The sequence below is a fragment of the Eleutherodactylus coqui genome, chromosome 6 (genome assembly GCF_035609145.1).
Source record: "Eleutherodactylus coqui strain aEleCoq1 chromosome 6, aEleCoq1.hap1, whole genome shotgun sequence".
In the NCBI taxonomy this organism is placed as follows: Eukaryota; Metazoa; Chordata; class Amphibia; order Anura; family Eleutherodactylidae; genus Eleutherodactylus; species Eleutherodactylus coqui.
This window is the reverse complement of record NC_089842.1, coordinates 6,100,967-6,119,342: the sequence shown is the minus strand read 5'-3', so window position 1 is coordinate 6,119,342 and position 18,376 is coordinate 6,100,967. Positions and strand designations below refer to the sequence as shown.

General features: G+C 50.1%; 1 protein-coding gene across 2 annotated transcripts in view; it reads right to left on the bottom strand.

Annotated features, from left to right (window-relative positions):
- The window catches only part of USP2 (ubiquitin specific peptidase 2), an 80,093-nt gene that overhangs the window by 36,844 nt on the left and 24,873 nt on the right, over positions 1–18,376 (bottom strand). For both annotated transcript variants that reach the window (XM_066606093.1, XM_066606092.1), the window contains exon 2: positions 11,334–12,012. In XM_066606093.1, the coding sequence (XP_066462190.1) occupies positions 11,334–11,978 (645 nt within the window). In that variant the 5' untranslated portion in view covers positions 11,979–12,012. The remainder of the gene's footprint in view (positions 1–11,333; positions 12,013–18,376) is intronic.

Sequence of the window (18,376 nt, the reverse complement as noted above, 5' to 3'; positions counted from 1 at the left end):
AGGCCACGGCGCAGTCACGCTACATGGCAGAGAAGCCACGGCGCAGTCACACTACATGGAGAAGCCACGGCGCAGTCACACTACATGGAGAAGCCACGGCGCAGTCACACTACATGGCGGAGAGGCCACGGCACAGTCACGCTACATGGCGGAGAGGCCACGGCACAGTCACGCTACATGGCAGAGAAGCCACGGCGCAGTCACACTACATGGAGAAGCCACGGCGCAGTCACACTACATGGCGGAGAGGCCACGGCACAGTCACGCTACATGGCGGAGAGGCCACGGCGCAGTCACGCTACATGGCAGAGAAGCCACGGCGCAGTCACACTACATGGCGGAGAGGCCACGGCGCAGTCACACTACATGGCGGAGAGGCCACGACGCAGTCACGCTACATGGCGGAGAAACCAGGGCGCAGTCACGCTACATGGCGGAGAAGCCACGGCGCAGTCACGCTACATGGCGGAGAGGCCACGACGCAGTCACACTACATGGCGGAGAAACCACGGCGCAGTCACACTACATGGAGAAGCCACGGCGCAGTCACACTACATGGCGGAGAGGCCACGACGCAGTCACACTACATGGCGGCTCAGGACGCCCCCTACAGACCACCAGTAGAGAGGAGAGTCTGGCAATCACTAGCAACTTCAACTGTTTTGTTGTCCGCCATCCCGAGACAGGTGGCGCCATCGTTACACCCCTGTATCTGTTGGAACCATTTCTAGGCGCTTGGCTGAAGGACATTTGGTCTTACAGCACCTGTTACATGTACGGCCTCTGACAACCACCATCACCCTTCTTTGCAGTGGCGTCATGAAACTGGACGCTACAAAGTGGGACCGGATTGTCTTCAGCGATGAATCCAGGTGTAGTTTGGGCACTGACGACATTTTCGTGTCTGGAGACCTCGGGGTGAGCGTCTCAATTCTGTCTTTACTTTGGAGCAGCACACTGCCCCCTGCTGGTGTGATGGTCTGGGGGTCAATCGCATATGACAGTCGGTCTCCCCTAGTGGTGGTACGAGGGACAATGACAGCTCAGCGATATGTTCAGGACATCCTGCAGCCACATGTGTTCCTCTCATAGCGGCTTCCAGCAGGATAATGCCCGGCCGCACACACAAGGAGGTCACAGGAGCCCCCACAACATTGTCAGACTTTCGTGGCTGCCCGGTGGCCAGATTTATCACCAATACAACATGTAGGGGACCATCTGGGATGCCAACTTTGACAGCCTATGAGTTTACACGATCTACAGGCTCAGTTACAGCAAATGCCGCAGGATACCATACAGAACCAGTATGCCTCTATGCCCCCCTGTATCACATCTTGTACCAAAGCTAGAGGCGGTACAACAGGGTACTAGAGCCTCCATGCCCCCCGTATCACATCTTGTATCCAAGCTAGAGGCGGTACAACAGGGTACTAGAGCCTCCATGCCCCCCGTATCACATCTTGTACCAAAGCTAGAGGCGGTACAACAGGGTACTAGAGCCTCCATGCCCGCCCGTATCACATCTTGTATCCAAGCTAGAGGCGGTACAACAGGGTACTAGAGCCTCCATGCCCCCCATATCACATCTTGTATCCAAGCTAGAGGCGGTACAACAGGGTACTAGAGCCTCCATGCCCGCCCGTATCACATCTTGTATCCAAGCTAGAGGCGGTACAACAGGGTACTAGAGCCTCCATGCCCCCCAGTATCACATCTTGTATCCAAGCTAGAGGCGGTACAACAGGGTACTAGAGCCTCCATGCCCCCCTGTATCACATCCTGTATCCCAGCTAGAGGTGGTACAACAGGGTATTAGAGCCTCCATGCCCCCCGTATCACATCTTGTATCCAAGCTAGAGGCGGTACAACAGGGTACTAGAGCCTCCATGCCCACCCGTATCACATCTTGTATCCAAGCTAAAGGCGGTACAACAGGGTACTAGAGCCTCCATGCCCGCCCGTATCACATCTTGTATCCAAGCTAGAGGCGGTACAATAAGGTGCTAGAGCCTCCATGCCGACCTGTATCACATCTTGTATCCAAGCTAGAGGCGGTACAACAGGGTACTAGAGCCTCCATGCCCCCCATATCACATCTTGTATCCAAGCTAGAGGCGGTACAACAGGGTACTAGAGCCTCCATGCCCGCCCGTATGACATCTTGTATCCAAGCTAGAGGCGGTACAACAGGGTACTAGAGCCTCCATGCCCCCCGTATCACATCTTGTATCCAAGCTAGAGGCGGTACAACAGGGTACTAGAACCTCCATGCCCGCCTGTATCACATCTTGTATCCAAGCTAGAGGCGGTACAACAGGGTACTAGAGCCTCCATGCCCCCCGTATCACATCTTGTATCCAAGCTAGAGGCGGTACAACAGGGTAGTAGAGCCTCCCCACAAGGGGTCGGTTCTCCAGAGTAAGGCCTCCTTCCCACGAACGGATTTCCGCCGCGTAATTCGCGGCGAAAATCCGCTGCGTTGCCCGCAGCTATTAGGTTCTATTGAACCTAATAGCACAATGCTCACGATGCGTAATTCCAGCGCGGAATTACGCACTGCGATTTCTCCCGTCCTCACCCGCAGCATGCTCTATTTTCTGCGGGTGAGGACGGGCTGTATGCACTGACGGCTTCCATTGCAGTCAATGGAAGCCGTCCGTTCACGCTATCTCCCGCTGTAACCAGCGGGAGATAGCGTGAAAAAACGCTTTCCCGCCCACCGCCGCGCGTCATATGACGCCATATGACGCTGCCGGCCGCGTCACGTGACACGGCCGGCCGTGCACGTGACACGGCAGGTGACGCGGCGGTGGTGGGCGGTGACGGGCGGTGACGCGGCGGCGGTGGGCGGGGAAGCGATTTCACGCTATCTCCCGCAGGTAAGTATAGGGGCTCTGGGGGGCGCCGTGACGGGCTTCACAGCGTAATATTACGCGGCGGACCCCGTCACGCTCGTGGGAAGGAGGCCTAAATGACCCTTTTGCTCTGATATTGTAATCATGTGCTATAATGTTACAATCACAGAGAAGGTTTAATTCCATCTGACAAGTTTCAAAGGAGGGATGTTACTGACAATGAGTGTATATATATATATAGGAGGGATGTTACTGACAATGAGTATATGTGTGTGTGTATATATATATATAATATATATGGAAGGGATGTTACTGATGAGCGCGTGTGTGTATAGATGGTATAGCCTCAGCTAAAACTGTGCTGATGCATCATGGGACTGATGTGAAAGGCAATAATCTCAGCCCCAGCATGGTGCCTGCTAAGTATCAGACAGGGGGCTGCACTGCATGGAAGTGTCTGCAATACACAGAGGAGAAGTCCAGATTGTGACAGACAATCAGGAGAGGGGGACAGGGATAGATTAAAGTGGCCCCTTTAATCCGGATGGTATTTCAGTTGGTTGTGGACACATTTGTTGCTGAGTTCATCAGGCACGTCACGTTGTTAATCCCGATCCTGGCCACTCTGCCTGTGGATGTGAGGTTATAAGTGGATCTCATGATGGCATCCACCAATGAATATCCACTATTTCCGATATGTCATATTTACATATTGCATCGGCGTAGCTCATATCTTATGTCTTCGCAAGGGGAATCCATGTGGCGAACCTGCTTCTTGTATTCCCCGCCTATCACCGGAACTGACTGCTCCCCCATCTCCTCCTGGATGACGCGCCTGCAGGGAGGATGGCAGGTAATTCGCAGTGGGGGCTCACACAACCCGATACGTTTATATCTTCGGTCAGACGCGCTGTTGAATCGCACGAATGAAGAATTGGCGCTATCGAGTCTCCATCTTTATCCACGTATTTTCTGCCGTTCAGACGGGCGGCTGCTGCATATCGGCAAGAAAATATGCTGCGGCGCGAAAATCTGGTGATCGCCAGACATCCTCGGAATGACTGCGAATGCTTTAATAGAGCCGGCTGCCTTCTTTTCCCAGCGTTGCACGCAGCCAAGCTCCCTCCCCCTCCCTTTTTTTTCAGCTTTCATTGAAGTCTATGGGAGCTTCCTGCATATCGCAACAAAAAATAGGGCAAGATCTATCCTATAAAATCGGCTGAAAGCCGCCACCAAGGCGCTATTTTTCACGGTTTGATTTTTTTTTTTCTACGCAACCAAAAATCGTTCATCTGAATGAATACCTGGAGTCCAGCTTCGCTGCGGAGGGCCCTTCAGAGCGCTGCGGAGGGCCCGGATTTATGATTTTTTTACGCATCTGTACGGTCGTGTGAATGAGGCCCGAAGACGGGATTCCTATTTGGATGTCCTAATGACTGCACTACCCAGGACCTCGGACAGCCGCTTGTATCCTCCGTTTCCGGAAACCTTCTGTTCAGTACAGGCGGAATGTTTAATAGGAGCAATAAAACTGGCGAGCGATATAATTTGGTTGGTTACGAGTCTCGTAAAGCTGCTTTGTACATTCTGTATTACGCAATGAAGATGCAGATAGTGGGACAGAATGTGCTATAGCGGGCCGTTACAGGATGAACCGCGCCGGAGGGCCGCTGAAATCACCAAGGAGCACGTCACTAGTAAAGGGGGCTTCCTGGGCTACGATATTGGGGCTCATATAATAATAGCCTTTACCTACATACAGATGGGTGGGGGCCCTGCTTACTGTAAATGGAGGCTGGCGGTACAGAACGCTCTCCGGCTCGCTCCGAGGGATGAGCGCTCCCATGGAGCAGGCCTGTACTCCTCGTCACATGATGAGACCGTGTGCCGCGCTATCAGGGTGGTATATTTACACGTATTGCTGTATAACGGGTTTTGTTCGTTAGGAGGTAACCTTCTGCGCCCTGCGATCACAATCAAGCTAAACTTTGTCTCATTTGTAGCCCATGCATATTAATACTGGAACAGGCTCTAATTTCTATACTGGGTGGCGCCAATTGTGAAAGAGCCAGGGGCTATAATAAAGGGCTCGTTCCATGTACACGAAGGGTCCTCTGTAATGCTCCTCAGGACAGGTCATAAATATCCAGTAAGGGGGGGGTCGGCCACGCAGAATCCCCGCCGATCATCTGTCCGAAGAGGCCATGGCACTCAGTGGAGTGTTGCAACCTTTTTTTCAGGCCTGCGATGTCACATGGCTTAGAAGGATTTCAGTCCCTTTCAAGTAAATGAGATTGAGCTGCTGTACCAGGCACGGCCACTATAAAATGAGTGGCGCTGTGCAGTGAAGTGGCTACAGCGCTTACCCGAGTGCCTTGGACACCAGTTTATCATGGACTCCCACTGAATGGATATTGATGAGCTGTCCTGCGGGTGGGTAATCGATATCTTAGTTCTGGAAACTCCTTTAATGTTAGACTCTTATATATAAATAAAAAAAATCTTATAAAAACTAACTTACACTTGATGGTAAAGCCACGGACAGCAGACTGCCAGGGCTACGTGCGGCCACGGGGGTTTCTAAATTAAGTGGCTGCGTGATTTTGCTGAAAACTTCATGTTTCATGCTGAACACAACGTGACTGATTGTAACGGCTTCACAGATTTACGGCTGAAACCGCAGTTTTCTGGCAAAATTGTAACAAACCACAGAGGACAAGTGCCGAAGTGGCGTCGGCTGCATCGGTGCCGCTGTGCATGTCTCCACCCTTAGGCTAACCTCACACTGGCGAGCACGATACGGGGCCGTGAATGCCGCCCCCCATATCGCGCTCCGGAGGATGCAAGGCGTTTTCATGTCAGCCTCCCATCACTATGGGGATGAAGCGATCCTCCGCTGCGGCTGTCAGCTGCAGCAGAGGATCGCGGAGTCTCTCCCATTGCTTTCAGGGGGAGACCTCGCGATGCTGCCACCGGCCTCATTGAAGATCATGGGGCTGTGATGCCAGAGAACGCAGAAAGATAAAACATGCTGCGATTTGTTTCCTGCATCGCGGTGCCGCGCAGGAACACGTCGCTCATGTGTATAAACCCATTCAGACGGACGGGGTTCATATCTTAAAGAGGTATTCCGGGACTTAAAAAAAAATGTTTGTATCGATTGATTGATTCCCAGGGCCATTGCCACCGCAGTCAGTGCAAGAAGCAGAAAGTGCTGACCATAGTCAGCGACCTGGGTTGGTATTGTAGGTACAGCTCTGTTGAAATCAATAGGAGCTGCCCCTGGAATACCAACATGGCCCCCTGTGATATGAGCAGCGCCCCCAGGAATCAGCTGATCTACTGGAGCTGAGTGCCGGGTCACTGCCCATCACCTGTTGATGGTTTGTTGCTCACCAAAAGAACAAAATATAACAGAAAGTCCCAGAATACCCTATTAAAGGGGTTGTCTGATTGTAAACTAATGATGATCTGCCCTCAGGATAGGTCATCAACACTACATTAGCATGGCGACCCCGACCAAACAGTTGTTTGTCAAGTTGGCACTATCATGCATTGAACTGATTTCTGCTGGAAGCAGACAGCTCCATTCTGAGTTTAGTGGCCAGACTTGGTATTGCAGGCCAAGATCCCATTCACTTCAATGGGATCTTTGCTTACAATACCAAGCCTGGCCACTGCACTCAGAATGGAGCTGACTGCTTCCTGCAGAAATCTGCTCAATACACGAGCCCACCAACGCTGAGAACCACTGAGCTTTAGCTGTTCCTGGCGATAGCCCCCCGACTATCTATTATTGATGACCTATCTTGAGTATAGGCCATAATTAGTTAACAACTGGACAACCCCTTTAAGTTTGGAAAAATCAAGACTTTAATTTAGGCTATATCACAGCCCTAGTGCAGTTATAGACTCTAGTGACCACTAACGGTTGGTTGTGGAGTCACTTGTCACTGGGACAGGGTATGGGTGGCATTCTAAATCCTGTCCAGCCCCGGGTACATAACCGGCTGAACTAGTGTGGGACCCTGGTGAGATGAACTACCTTCAGAGTACGATGTACTTTGGATGACGCTTCTTTACTCTCTCTTTCTGTCTTCTTTTTCCTGCTGCGCAGTCCTCCTCCTACGGGGGCGCTGTATCTTCCACTGTTGCCACTCTTGACCTTTATGCGCTGCCGCTCAGTGTCTTTTCTCGTCACTGGTATCTTCTTGGTTGCCGCCCCCCTTCTCCTGCTGCGTCTCGCTTCTCTCCCCCCTCTGGCGCTAGGCTTGCCTTTGAATGGGTCCTCCGCCGGTCTAACTGTCATTATGGTTCATGCGCCAGCTTCTATTGCCCAGTGACGGTGTGGCATCAGGTCGTCACCATGCGTACTGGCATGACACGGCACCTTCTGATTGGATGCCTTTCCATCTTACTGTCTCATACACTTCTGGGCTGTCACTCATGTATACAGTTTGTTACTATAGCAACGCTGACCACCTTGCCACCCGACAGTCTCTTCCTTTTAAAATTGTCACTTTTGGCAGCCGGACACAAGAAGAAATGTTACGTATGTAATGGCCAAAAAATAAGCCAAGTATATTGTCACCACATTGCTGGCCTTGTGGGGGTTCTGGTGCGACGGTGCGGTGAATGGCGTGATCAAGGAAAACATCCAGGGAAAGGGGTCCCTTAGATGGAAACATGTCAAAAGGGATCAAAGGGGGATGTCAAGAATCATTCCCCGGCCGTCCCGCAGCACTTCCACTGTGAGCACTGCCGAAGTATCGAAGGATCCGCGTCACTCCAGAGCGGCGACAACTACTGCGCATGCGCGATGGAGTGCCGGACGACACATCCGCAGCGCTGTGCAGAGCCGCCGGACTTGTACGCAGGGGTCACCGAACTCCACTGCGGGAATCCCGCCCCGCCCGCGTGCAGGAGGCCTGAAGCCGGGGTCTTGGAGTATTTGTTACAGTTTGTGTCTGTTCTGCCACCAAGCACGGGGCCATCTGAATGAAGGAGGCTTTAGTAAACTCCATCCATACAAAGCATGAGAAACCCGCAGCAAACTGTAGGACGTCTGCAGATGTTCACATTCGCAGCGTCTCATATCTGCTGCGGAAATGTTGCATGTTTTGATGATACTTTTCCTTCATTGCTCTGCGGGGGTGATGTCGGCTGTCTGCGGCCCGGAAAGGGATTGGCATGCTAGTGGGCACAACCAGCAGTGTGATCTGTCTCCTCTGCACTGTGTGGGTGCGCTAACCCCCAGTGAGGAGGAAAGGGGACACAGTGGGACCCCCTTCCTGGAGGTCGTCAGGAGTCTCAGCAGTGAGACCCCCACAATTAGCGGTTTACCCCCATCCTGTGGCTGTCTTGGGGATAGGGAATGACCTGTAGTTGTTGTACAACTTCTTTAAAGGGATTGTCTGGTTATGAATCAACTTTTTGAAATTCGAACCCAATGGACTAAAACAATAAAATACGTGTAAACGGCCCTGACGATCCAGCTCTGCAGCCCCGCGATTCTCCCGGTCTCTGTTGACAGCGTAAGTCAGGTGACCGCTGCCTGCCAATCAAAGTCCATAGAGTCACCTTTTGGAACTCCTGGCATCATAACACCCAGGATGTGAGCACTGATGCCAGGAAGATGGGCAGTGACACTGCAGCCTCTGATTGGCAGGCAGTGGTCACCTGACCTCTGCAGACAATAGAGACTGAGAGAATCGCCGGACTGCCAAGGCTGAGGAGGGTAAGTACAAATTACTTTATTGTTTTAATCCATGGAAGTCTGGTCTTCAAAAGTCAATTGCACCCGGACCGTCCCTTTAAGAGACCACCGATAATACTGCTGATTCAGCATAAAAGCCTTATATTACCATCTGCAATAAAACCAGAAGGGGCTCTGGATATGTCAGGTATGTCCGCAGCCGCTCCTCACATTGCTGTTTTTGGCTTGGTGACCTAATAAGTCATATGGGGTAGTCAGTCCATGGTAACTTTCCTTTAGGCTCCTTTGATTTCTGCAAACTCCTTGCAATGCGCTGCGACATTCTGAGCAGATAAATGGTAATAATGTTGCAGAGAGGACTGAGCATTGTGGAACAGTTGAGGGAAGACCGATCCCCGCAGCTGGCGGCCGATGCCGCTGTCTTACGGAGTCTTGTATTATTGTGATTGGACTGAGTATAAGGTTAGAATGTGTCAGGATACGTAGATCCACCGTGTCACTGCCAAATCCAGAGGAACCCCAGTCTTCACCCTTTAACCCCACCACCCGGGATGTGGGCTTCGCTGCAGGGTCTCCAGGCTGTGACTCTGGAAGGGGTCCTGTGGCAGCTGAGGCTACTAGAGGCCGAGGTGCGGTACCTGAGGATGTGAACAGGAGCGCAGGGCAAGAAAAGCACAACTTCAGAACCAGAAAAAAGCAGAAGGTCAGGATACACAGAAGAGGTTCACAAGGTACAAACAGGCCAGGAATCGCGGCAGGCAGCAGACAGAAGCGTGGCCAGGAGTGGAGACGGGAACATAGTCGGGAGAAGTCAGGAGCCTCAAGATCAGGACAGACTTGAAGTAGGACTAAAGCACCACAAACTCGGGCACCTTCCATAGGAGGATAGCCAAGGGTACCGGATGATTGGCAGTGAAAGAACTTGCTAGATGCGTGCTGGCCCTTTAAGAGCATGGCTGAGTGAAGAAGCAGCCGCCAGAGCAGGGCATCCGCTAAGGAGGAGTCCAGGACACCAGGAAGGGTAAGCTGTGGTCACAAACTGTAATATGTTGTTTACATACAGTTCTTCAAATACATGAAGGCATTACAGCAGGGGTGAGCAGCCTGGGGGCCATGTGCAGCCCGCAGTGTCATTCTGTGCGGCCCCCCAACCGTCTGGGCACAAACATTGCCTGTGAATGGCTGCTGGCATGTAGGGTCCATGTCAGAAAGAAACAGAGACAGCTAAATATGAGCGGAGCGCCCTGCGGCCCGAGCTCGGACTCCAATGTGTCGGCAGAACGGAGGTCTCCTGACCCTGGGGGGCACTGCGGTGAAGACAGGCGCCCCTCCGTGCCCGCTGGCATCTTCATGGGACTGCTGAAGCATTCAGCAACTCACATAACCTGCAATGCCTGCCGGGTCTCCACTCCAGAGTGTAAAAGGGGGAGAAGAGGATCTGCGGCATACAGACTGCGGTACAAATGACAACTTTACTCTGTGGGTCAGTACGATTATGACGATACCAAATTTATGGATTTTTGCTGTACTACTAAAAAAAGTATCTTCGGAAAAAAAAAACCAACATTTCCTTTTGTGCCGTCAACTTTTTGATATTTTTTTTAGCAGAAGAGAAGGTTGAGAGGAGACTTAATAGCTGTCTACAAATATCTGAAGGTCTGTCACAGTGCAGAGGGATCAGCCCTATTGTTATGTGTACAAGGAAAGACTAGAAGCAATGGGATGAAACTGAAAGGGAGGAGACACAAATTAGATATTAGACAGTGAGGGGGATCAATGAGTGGAACAGGTTGCCACGGGACTTCAATGGAAGTTTTCAGAGGCCGGACAAATATCTGTCTGGGATGATTTAGTGATCCTGCACTGAGCAGGGGGTTGGGCCCGATGACCCCGGAGGACCTGATGACCCCGGAGGACCCTACCAGCTCTACCATTCTAGGATTCTATGAAAAAAGCGCAATTCTGGCGTTGTTTATTTTTTCTCTGATGATGTTCATCGTGCAAGATAGATAAAACGTTACTTTGATCCATCTAATGTTTACGAATGCAGTGATGCAAAATATGTTTTCAGAGTTTTTTATTTAGATTTTTTTATTGTAAATACGGGAAAAGGGGGGGGGGTCATAAACTTATTTTATAACCTCTTTATTTCTACTAATAATAAATAAAACTATTTAAGCTCTTTTTTACATTTGTTTAAGTCCCCATAGGGACTTGCGATCGTTTGATCACTCATACAGTATAATGCAATACCATAGTATTGCCATGCAATGCCATGGTGATCAGTTACCACCTTTGATCTCATCCATGGGGGTTGGGGCCCAGGACATAAATGTATGACCTGGGTTGTGAAGGGGTTAAAGGGTTTTCCGAGGTATCTACACATTGGAAGAGGGCAGAAAACAGTTAAAAACAACTGACCGCTTTGATGCCTGTGCTGCCATCCCACCCTCATTGCTGGCTTCTCTTTATTTGGGCTGTAGGGGTGGCATACCATGTACACAAGGCTGCTGCAGCCCAAACCATCGGCAATGTGGATGGGAGGGTTGGCGCTGCACCAGTGGGCGATGGAAGCGCTGAGTATAATAAGTATTGCTGTTTTTAATAGTTTCCTTTCCTCTCCACAATTTGTAACTAACTTGGAGAGCCCCTTAAGTATTATTGTGGCCCTTGGATTGGTTCAGTCTGACGGTGTGGCCCTCAGGCCTGGAAACATTGGATTTACTCACATATGTAGCCCACAAGCCATAATAAGCACCTACCAGAGCCTCTTTACCGCCGGATCCTTCATTCTTGTCATAGGAGTAGGTAAACCGTGGCGTGGGCTTTGCAAGTGACGCGACACTTTCTGGTGCCGTCGCAGAAGATAGTCCATAGCCATAAGTGGGGCTTCTTTTCTTTCCATAGACATCGCCAAACTCGGTGTGGTTGGAAACCCGGGAAATCCGAGAAGTACTATCCAAATCGTGGCGTGATCGTGTCAATCCGGGGCTGTGGGGGTAATAACTATCTGAGGTACGAAGTTCAGAGAATCCAAGGGACAGGTCCGTGTGACTGGACGACTTCTTCCGAGACAGAGAGGTGATGGGGGATGTATGGAGGGTAGAATAGCTGCTGTTGTAGCCATAGGAATACGTGTTGGGTGTATACTTGGATGAGGAGCGGGCTAAGATGTCCGTCCTTTTAGTGGATGAGTCCAAGGGCGGAAGGCTTCGGTCAAGATCTCCGTAAGAACGCAGAGGACTGCCGCTGTAATAGGAGCTACTCAGGTTGCTCTTATAAGACAGCTTATTGCGATCGCTGAATGAAGAACTGTGGTTGGAAGCGTAGGAGGAACCATATCCAACATAACCTTTGGAATAGTCGCTGTCGGTGTATCTCTTGAGGGTAGAAGAGTAGTGAGACATACTGAAGGTGAATTAGTGAAGATCCCAGCTCGGCCTAAAGGAGGAGAAGTTGGAAGATTAGATGAAGTTCTACATCCACTGACCCACATCACCTACAGGATTCAATTAGCATTCCTCTGGCGCTAACAGATGATTATCCTACATGACCTCGGCTTCAAGCAAACCTGTTCAGCTCCTCAGGAAAACCCATTGACCTCATAGGGTGGCAATGAGTTGGGAAGCTTTGATCTGACCCCTCTCTAATGGGCAGCTAAGCATTCGGTCACTAATACCTGATCAGGTTTACACCACACAAACTGTTATCGCTCACCAGAGGCGTAACTTGAAGCTCCTGGGCCCCAATGCAAAACCTGTAAAAGGTCCCCCAACTATAATGCTTTATTCATAGTACTGGGCTCTCTATATGGAGAAGAGAGGCCTTATGGGCCCCCTAAGGCTCCTGGGCCCGGGTGTAACCGCATCCCCTGCATCCTCTATAGTTACGCCCCTGTCGCTCCCAGTAAGGCTAGGGGAACGCTTGCCTTAAAATATTCTATGTTACATCCCCAAAAAACGGACATTTTTTCATACACTTGCAGCGTTGTCTGGCTTCCATATTCGGTCTTTGTGCCGTATGTCTTTTCTGTATGCTGTGTGTTTATGGCTTCTCTAAAAGGAAGAAGGATGGCGTCCATGCACTGTCTGTTTCTTTCTCTCATTTGATTGGGCGTCTGGTTCATAAACCGGATCAGAATACTGAATCACGACAGTGTTGGGCTGTAGAGTAGTATGGTCCGTGTGGAGTCCGTTTTTTAAATGGACTACACACGGGCGGAAAAAAGCTAATGTGTCGGAGGCCTTAAGACTGGATTCACACTTTATTTTTCTTCAGTCCTGAAAAATTGGACCAATTTTTTAATGCGATTTTTCACATGACGGGTAACAAAATGTGTCTGAAGAAACTATGTATAAATATATCAAAAAATAATGTCAGCGCGCAAAACCTACATGAAAAAGCTTTTCTACATTTCATTCATTACAGTTAAAAAGATGTTACAGTACAAAAGAGATGAGTCTCCAATGTGCAGCAGACGGGCGGAAGGAAGGCATACAACGTATCAAGTTCATAGAATTAAGTAAATGCTCAAAAACTGCATACAAAATCATATTAATTGGATAACATGACACACGGAGCCTACAAAGCATTGAATCTATGCATATGAGCAGCAGTACGTAACGTATAAAGCCCACCTTACCACCGGCACCCTGACACGTGTTTCGCCCCAAGCTTCCTCAGACAATCAGTTTGAGCGATTATCTTTGCGTGTAAAAGGGCCCTTAGTTCTACTAGCTAAGGCCGGGCTCTGTATGTGGATTTCCACAGTGGAAGACAAGCGATCATTCATGAAAAGTAATTGCGGATGATCACAGAAGATGGCGGATGAGAGCGGTTTTCTGCGTGGATGTACGCTCTGTACAGCGTGTCATCCGTGTAGAAGAATGATCTCTCTCCCCTCGAACCTCTCTTTGTTTTCCTTTGTAGTTGTGAACATTTCCGCTGCTCATATGCATTGCTAATTGTGTATGGGCGATGGAACACTCACATCCATTGACTTCAATGGGGACCATTCACACGGAATCTGCGCTAAAATACAGCATGGTGCGATTTTTCTCCCGCTTGTGGAATACACTATTCATACCCGCATGCCTTTCAATGCCCGTGTTTTACCGCGGATCTTTCACACGGACGGCAATCGCGGATTCCGCAATTAAAATCTGTTTGTGTGAGACCCCCCATAGGCCTCGTCTACGGGCGGGTTGGACTCCACCCGCAGGAGCCCGCAGCGGGATCCTACCCTGCCCGCGTCCATGGGCATTTCTCACCTGTCGGGATGCAGTGTGGATCTTCAATGGAAGCCGTCAGTGCAGGATCAGCAGAACACTGCCGCATGCTGGGATTTGTTTTCCAGACCGAAAGGTCCGCACATCAAATCCGCACGCTCTAATTAATCTGCGGATGCCCATGCATCCCTATGAGCAGCTTCATTTGTGGATCTCCCTGTGCGAATTCTGCAAATCAAGTCCTCTTGTGGATACACAGTACCAGAGCTTTTTCGAAGGTTGCCTTTACACAGAACGACCGTCACAATAATAGTCACTTGATAGAGCGAATGTGCGGGCTTTATAAACATGGCCACAAGGGGGACAAGCGAAAATTCATTAACTAGTCATTTAGTTTCAGCTCACCAAAAAATAGTCACTGGTTGAATAATTATCATCAGCTGTAAACAGGCAATTGTCTATCAACGACTGTCAACATGACCAACAATCGCTCTGCGTACAAGGCCTTATGCACACGGCCGTGATGGGCTCCGCCAGCGGAATACTGCAGAGGAGTCTGTCACGGTGCCCCCCCAAGGACCCCATACTTACCTCCGGATCCGCTGCCCGAAGTCCCGCATGATGCGCCGGCGGTGTCACATGACCCGCCGGCAGCGCCATGTGACACAGCCGGCAGTGGGTGCGTCGCAAATTCACGGTATTCTTCCACTGTGCTACAATGGACGTATAGCGTGACGAGCGGCTTCCATTGACTACAATGGCAGCCGCCCGCGTGTATACCCGCAGCAAATAGGACATGTTGCGGGTAATTTCATGCTGCGGAATTCCGCTGCGTGTACGTTGGGCTATTAGGTTTAGTAGCCGGCCGTGTGCCTTAGGCCTAAAAGCTCATAAACATCAGTTGTCTGTATGCTGACGGTCACTGGAATCCCCACCGACTACTCAAACGGTATCTGTCCTGTTTGTCCCACCCTTAGGCTACCGACACACTTGCCTTGTGCCTGATCCGGCGCAGCTCGCCTTGGACACCGGTCCGTGTGCTGATCGATATAATGATGGCCGCCACGTTGGTGCGCATCTGTATGTCCTGATTCTGGGCTGCGATACGGACGGCGTGAAACAAGCCCGGAGGGATTTGTGCCTCGTTGAATAATATGGCCACGTGCGACACACTGATAATACGCCCACTACTGTGTCGGAGGCCGGATGCTCACATTCGTATCTGCAGACTGATTAAGGATCTTCTCTCCGGATCGTCCCGTTGGCGTTCACACAACCGAACTCACTGGGGGAAATGTTGCCTTTAAATCCGTGAGTTCTCGCAGACACTTGTTGACGCGCGAACGCGAAGCAACTCCATTTTCCACGTGTGAATTCTGCACTGACATCCTACCTATCGACGAGGTGAATTCTGCATACGGATCCGCGCCAAAAAACGCATCAGAAAGATCCGACTTTTGATGCGGATTTTGGAGGCAGAATTCTGTTGGTTCTCTGCTCTCTTGTCTGCGATCTAAGTGTTTCTTCACATATTTTGATGTATCAGCCTAGTAAAGACGCCTAAGTAGCCTGGAACGCCCGCGCCATTATCATCTATCATCATTTCTTGTTAGCCATTAAGCCCGCCTGCACACGGCCAGTTCAGAATCTGCATGCGGAATCCGACCCTGTGCCCGGCCGGTGACCCTAATGACCTTCTTCATATCTGTGCTGCGGTTGTGCCGTCCAGCGCACCGGCACACATGCGCAGTACAGATTATGCCGCACCCTCACTAGGCGATGACTCGGATCTTATGACCTTTCCGCAATGATGATTACAGGAGGGTCCTGCGGCGGACTGCTCTCATTTACTTGAATGGAAGCCACACAGAATTGCAATCGATTTCCAATCGTTTAGAGGAAATTGCGTTTTGCCATACCATGTTATTGGCAGCCTTGGCTGCAGAATCCGAGGGTGGACATCCACTTCAGATTCCGCAATGCAAATCTGCCCGTGTGCAGACGGCCTAAAAGAGCGCAAAACTGTTTGGTTTTCCTTACTGAGATTGGTAACATTTGGTTCTACTGGTGAACCTGGCCTCTGACTGTTTCCTTTTCACATACATAGTCAGTGATATGAGTCAGAGGACCCTGAGCGAGTCGGAGGACCCTGAGCGAGTTAGAGGACCCTGAGCAACTAAGGAGCCCTAGTTAGAGGGAAAACATCCCTCTATAGTGATAATAGCCACTAACAGAGCTGATCTGGGTCTGCTAGGACCCTGCAGCTCTGCTGTGACAGAGGGCACCCTGCAGTCACCTGATCGCTGAATCGCATAGTGGAAGTAATACTTCCACTTTCACTCTTTAATACATTGAGCTCTATGTAGCTTGGAAAGGAGAAGGCAGAAGCCGTAAAAAAGGCTTCTCCCATCTCCTTTGAGTCCTCGGCTGTCTAACAGCTGAGGATCTGACCTGCTCCTGCTTGATTCCAGGAGGAGAGGCTTTAATCCCATGTCGTACATCTGCTTTCGGATGGGATTAAAGCCCAGGACCAAATGCCATATATTTATCGCGCTTGGTGCTTAAGGGGTTAAAAAGCATTAAGGCCACGATCACACGTAGCAAATTTTATTGCAGTGGGAAATCCCCTCTGGATCTTGGTGTCTGCGTGATAATCGGCACGTAACGCGCAAATTTTGAATGAAAAAAAACATTTTAAATGACAAAGACATTTGACCTTCGTGGCCCTTTAAAGCCCCTTCAGTGTCGGCCGTCCGTACGTGGAGACAGCGCGGCCGCGGTTTACAATGGGTGTGGCTGAAACGCCTGAACGCAGTAATTAGCAGCGGTGTCTGCATACCTTCAGCCTAATAGTATGGCTTGTGCTGCCAGAATGCCAGAGTGTAAATATGGGTTACAGAGTCCTGATGAATGTCTGCCGGCGAGCCGTGATCCGTGCAGAGACACGAGAGCCCAACGTACTGCTTTTATATCGAGGCTCCACATTCATGCAGTTATTTCAGTGAGATTAATCTGCAGCCTTCTTCATTCATCTAAGGCTTCATTCACACGGGCAAAGCTGCCAGCATCACGGCCAAAACAGGTCTCATTCATACCCATAAAGGTGTCATTCATCGTCATACAGGTGTCATTCATCGTCATACAGGTGTCATTCATCCCCATGCAGGTCTCATTCATCCCTATACAGGTGTCATTTATCCCCATACAGGTGTCATTCATCCCCATGCAGGTGTCATTCATCCTCATGCAGGTCTCATTCATCCCTATACAGGTGTCATTCATCCCCATGCAGGTGTCATTCATCCACATACAAATCTCATTCATCCCCATACAGGTGTCATTCATCCTCATACAGGTGTCATTCATCCCCATGCAGGTGTCATTCCCCTCATGCAGGTCTCATTCATCCCTATACAGGTGTCATTCATCCTGCAGCAAAACAGCTTGAAGTGGGACAACCTCTTTAAAACCAGATCCCAACTGGAAAGGTTAAAGGGTGAAAACCAAGGGTCCCCAGGTGCTGCCACCAGGAATAACCCAAAGCCAAATTGGTCAGTGGAACGGCTGCTCCGCACCCCTGTTTGTCACATAATAGTAGATGGTCTGCTGTTCTCGGCCTTCTATTCTACAATTATAAAAAAGTCGGGTAAAGTTTAACTTAAAGAAAAAAAGGATGTGATGATTCAGAAATCTCATCTAACCCGAAATCATTCCCAGTAGGACCCCGAACCCGTACTGTGGGGAGGAGATGAACTCATTTAGAAATTGATGGCAGCAACACATCTCACAAAGTGGGGGCGGGGCCGTGGCGTGGGGGCGGAGCTGAGGCTACCGCTGTGTGGCATCCCCGATTCTGGGAAGTGAGGAAAGTTTTGGGAGAGGAATGTTGTCCCGTTCTGTTACACTTTATTGGAATTGGGCTGTACTCCCCACTGTGAATGTTGCAGAGTCGTCGCTTCTCTCCATGTGGGGACGGTTCTTCACCGTATTGATCAGAGGTTATTATATTATGCCTTATTGTCGCATTGCATGCAAAAGACTTAGGTGACAAACCAGGTCACAGTGCAGGCGGAGACGCTGCGGCAAGTGAGGGAAAGGCTCACCGAAATGCTGTATGCATCGCATAAGAAGTCCTCCATCACCCCGAGCAGCCGAGCTGCCATAATGACTGTAGGGATGAGAGGAGTCACATTGAAGGGGATCTGGAGGGGTTAGGAGCCCCATTACCGCAGCACAAGGCAGGCTTCACTTATGCCAAGAAGACTTGGTTCATTTGTCTCACCCTCCGGGAGAAAACAAGAAGGGTTATGTCATTTATCCTTTTTTGCTATTTCTTACCCCATTTTCTATAGACACTGTGGGGGGACTTTATTAAGAGCGGCATTAATATGACCCCTGCTGGAGTGAGATGTGCCTAATGTGTTCAGAGGCTCGTTAGCGATCTACACTAGCTATTACCAGGCATTGATTTCGGGTTAATATATGCTAGTCTCTGGCACAAATTAAGGGGGTTGTACCAAGAGTTACTTTTATCAGCTATCCACAAGACCCCCGGCGATCCGAAGAATGGTGGTCTT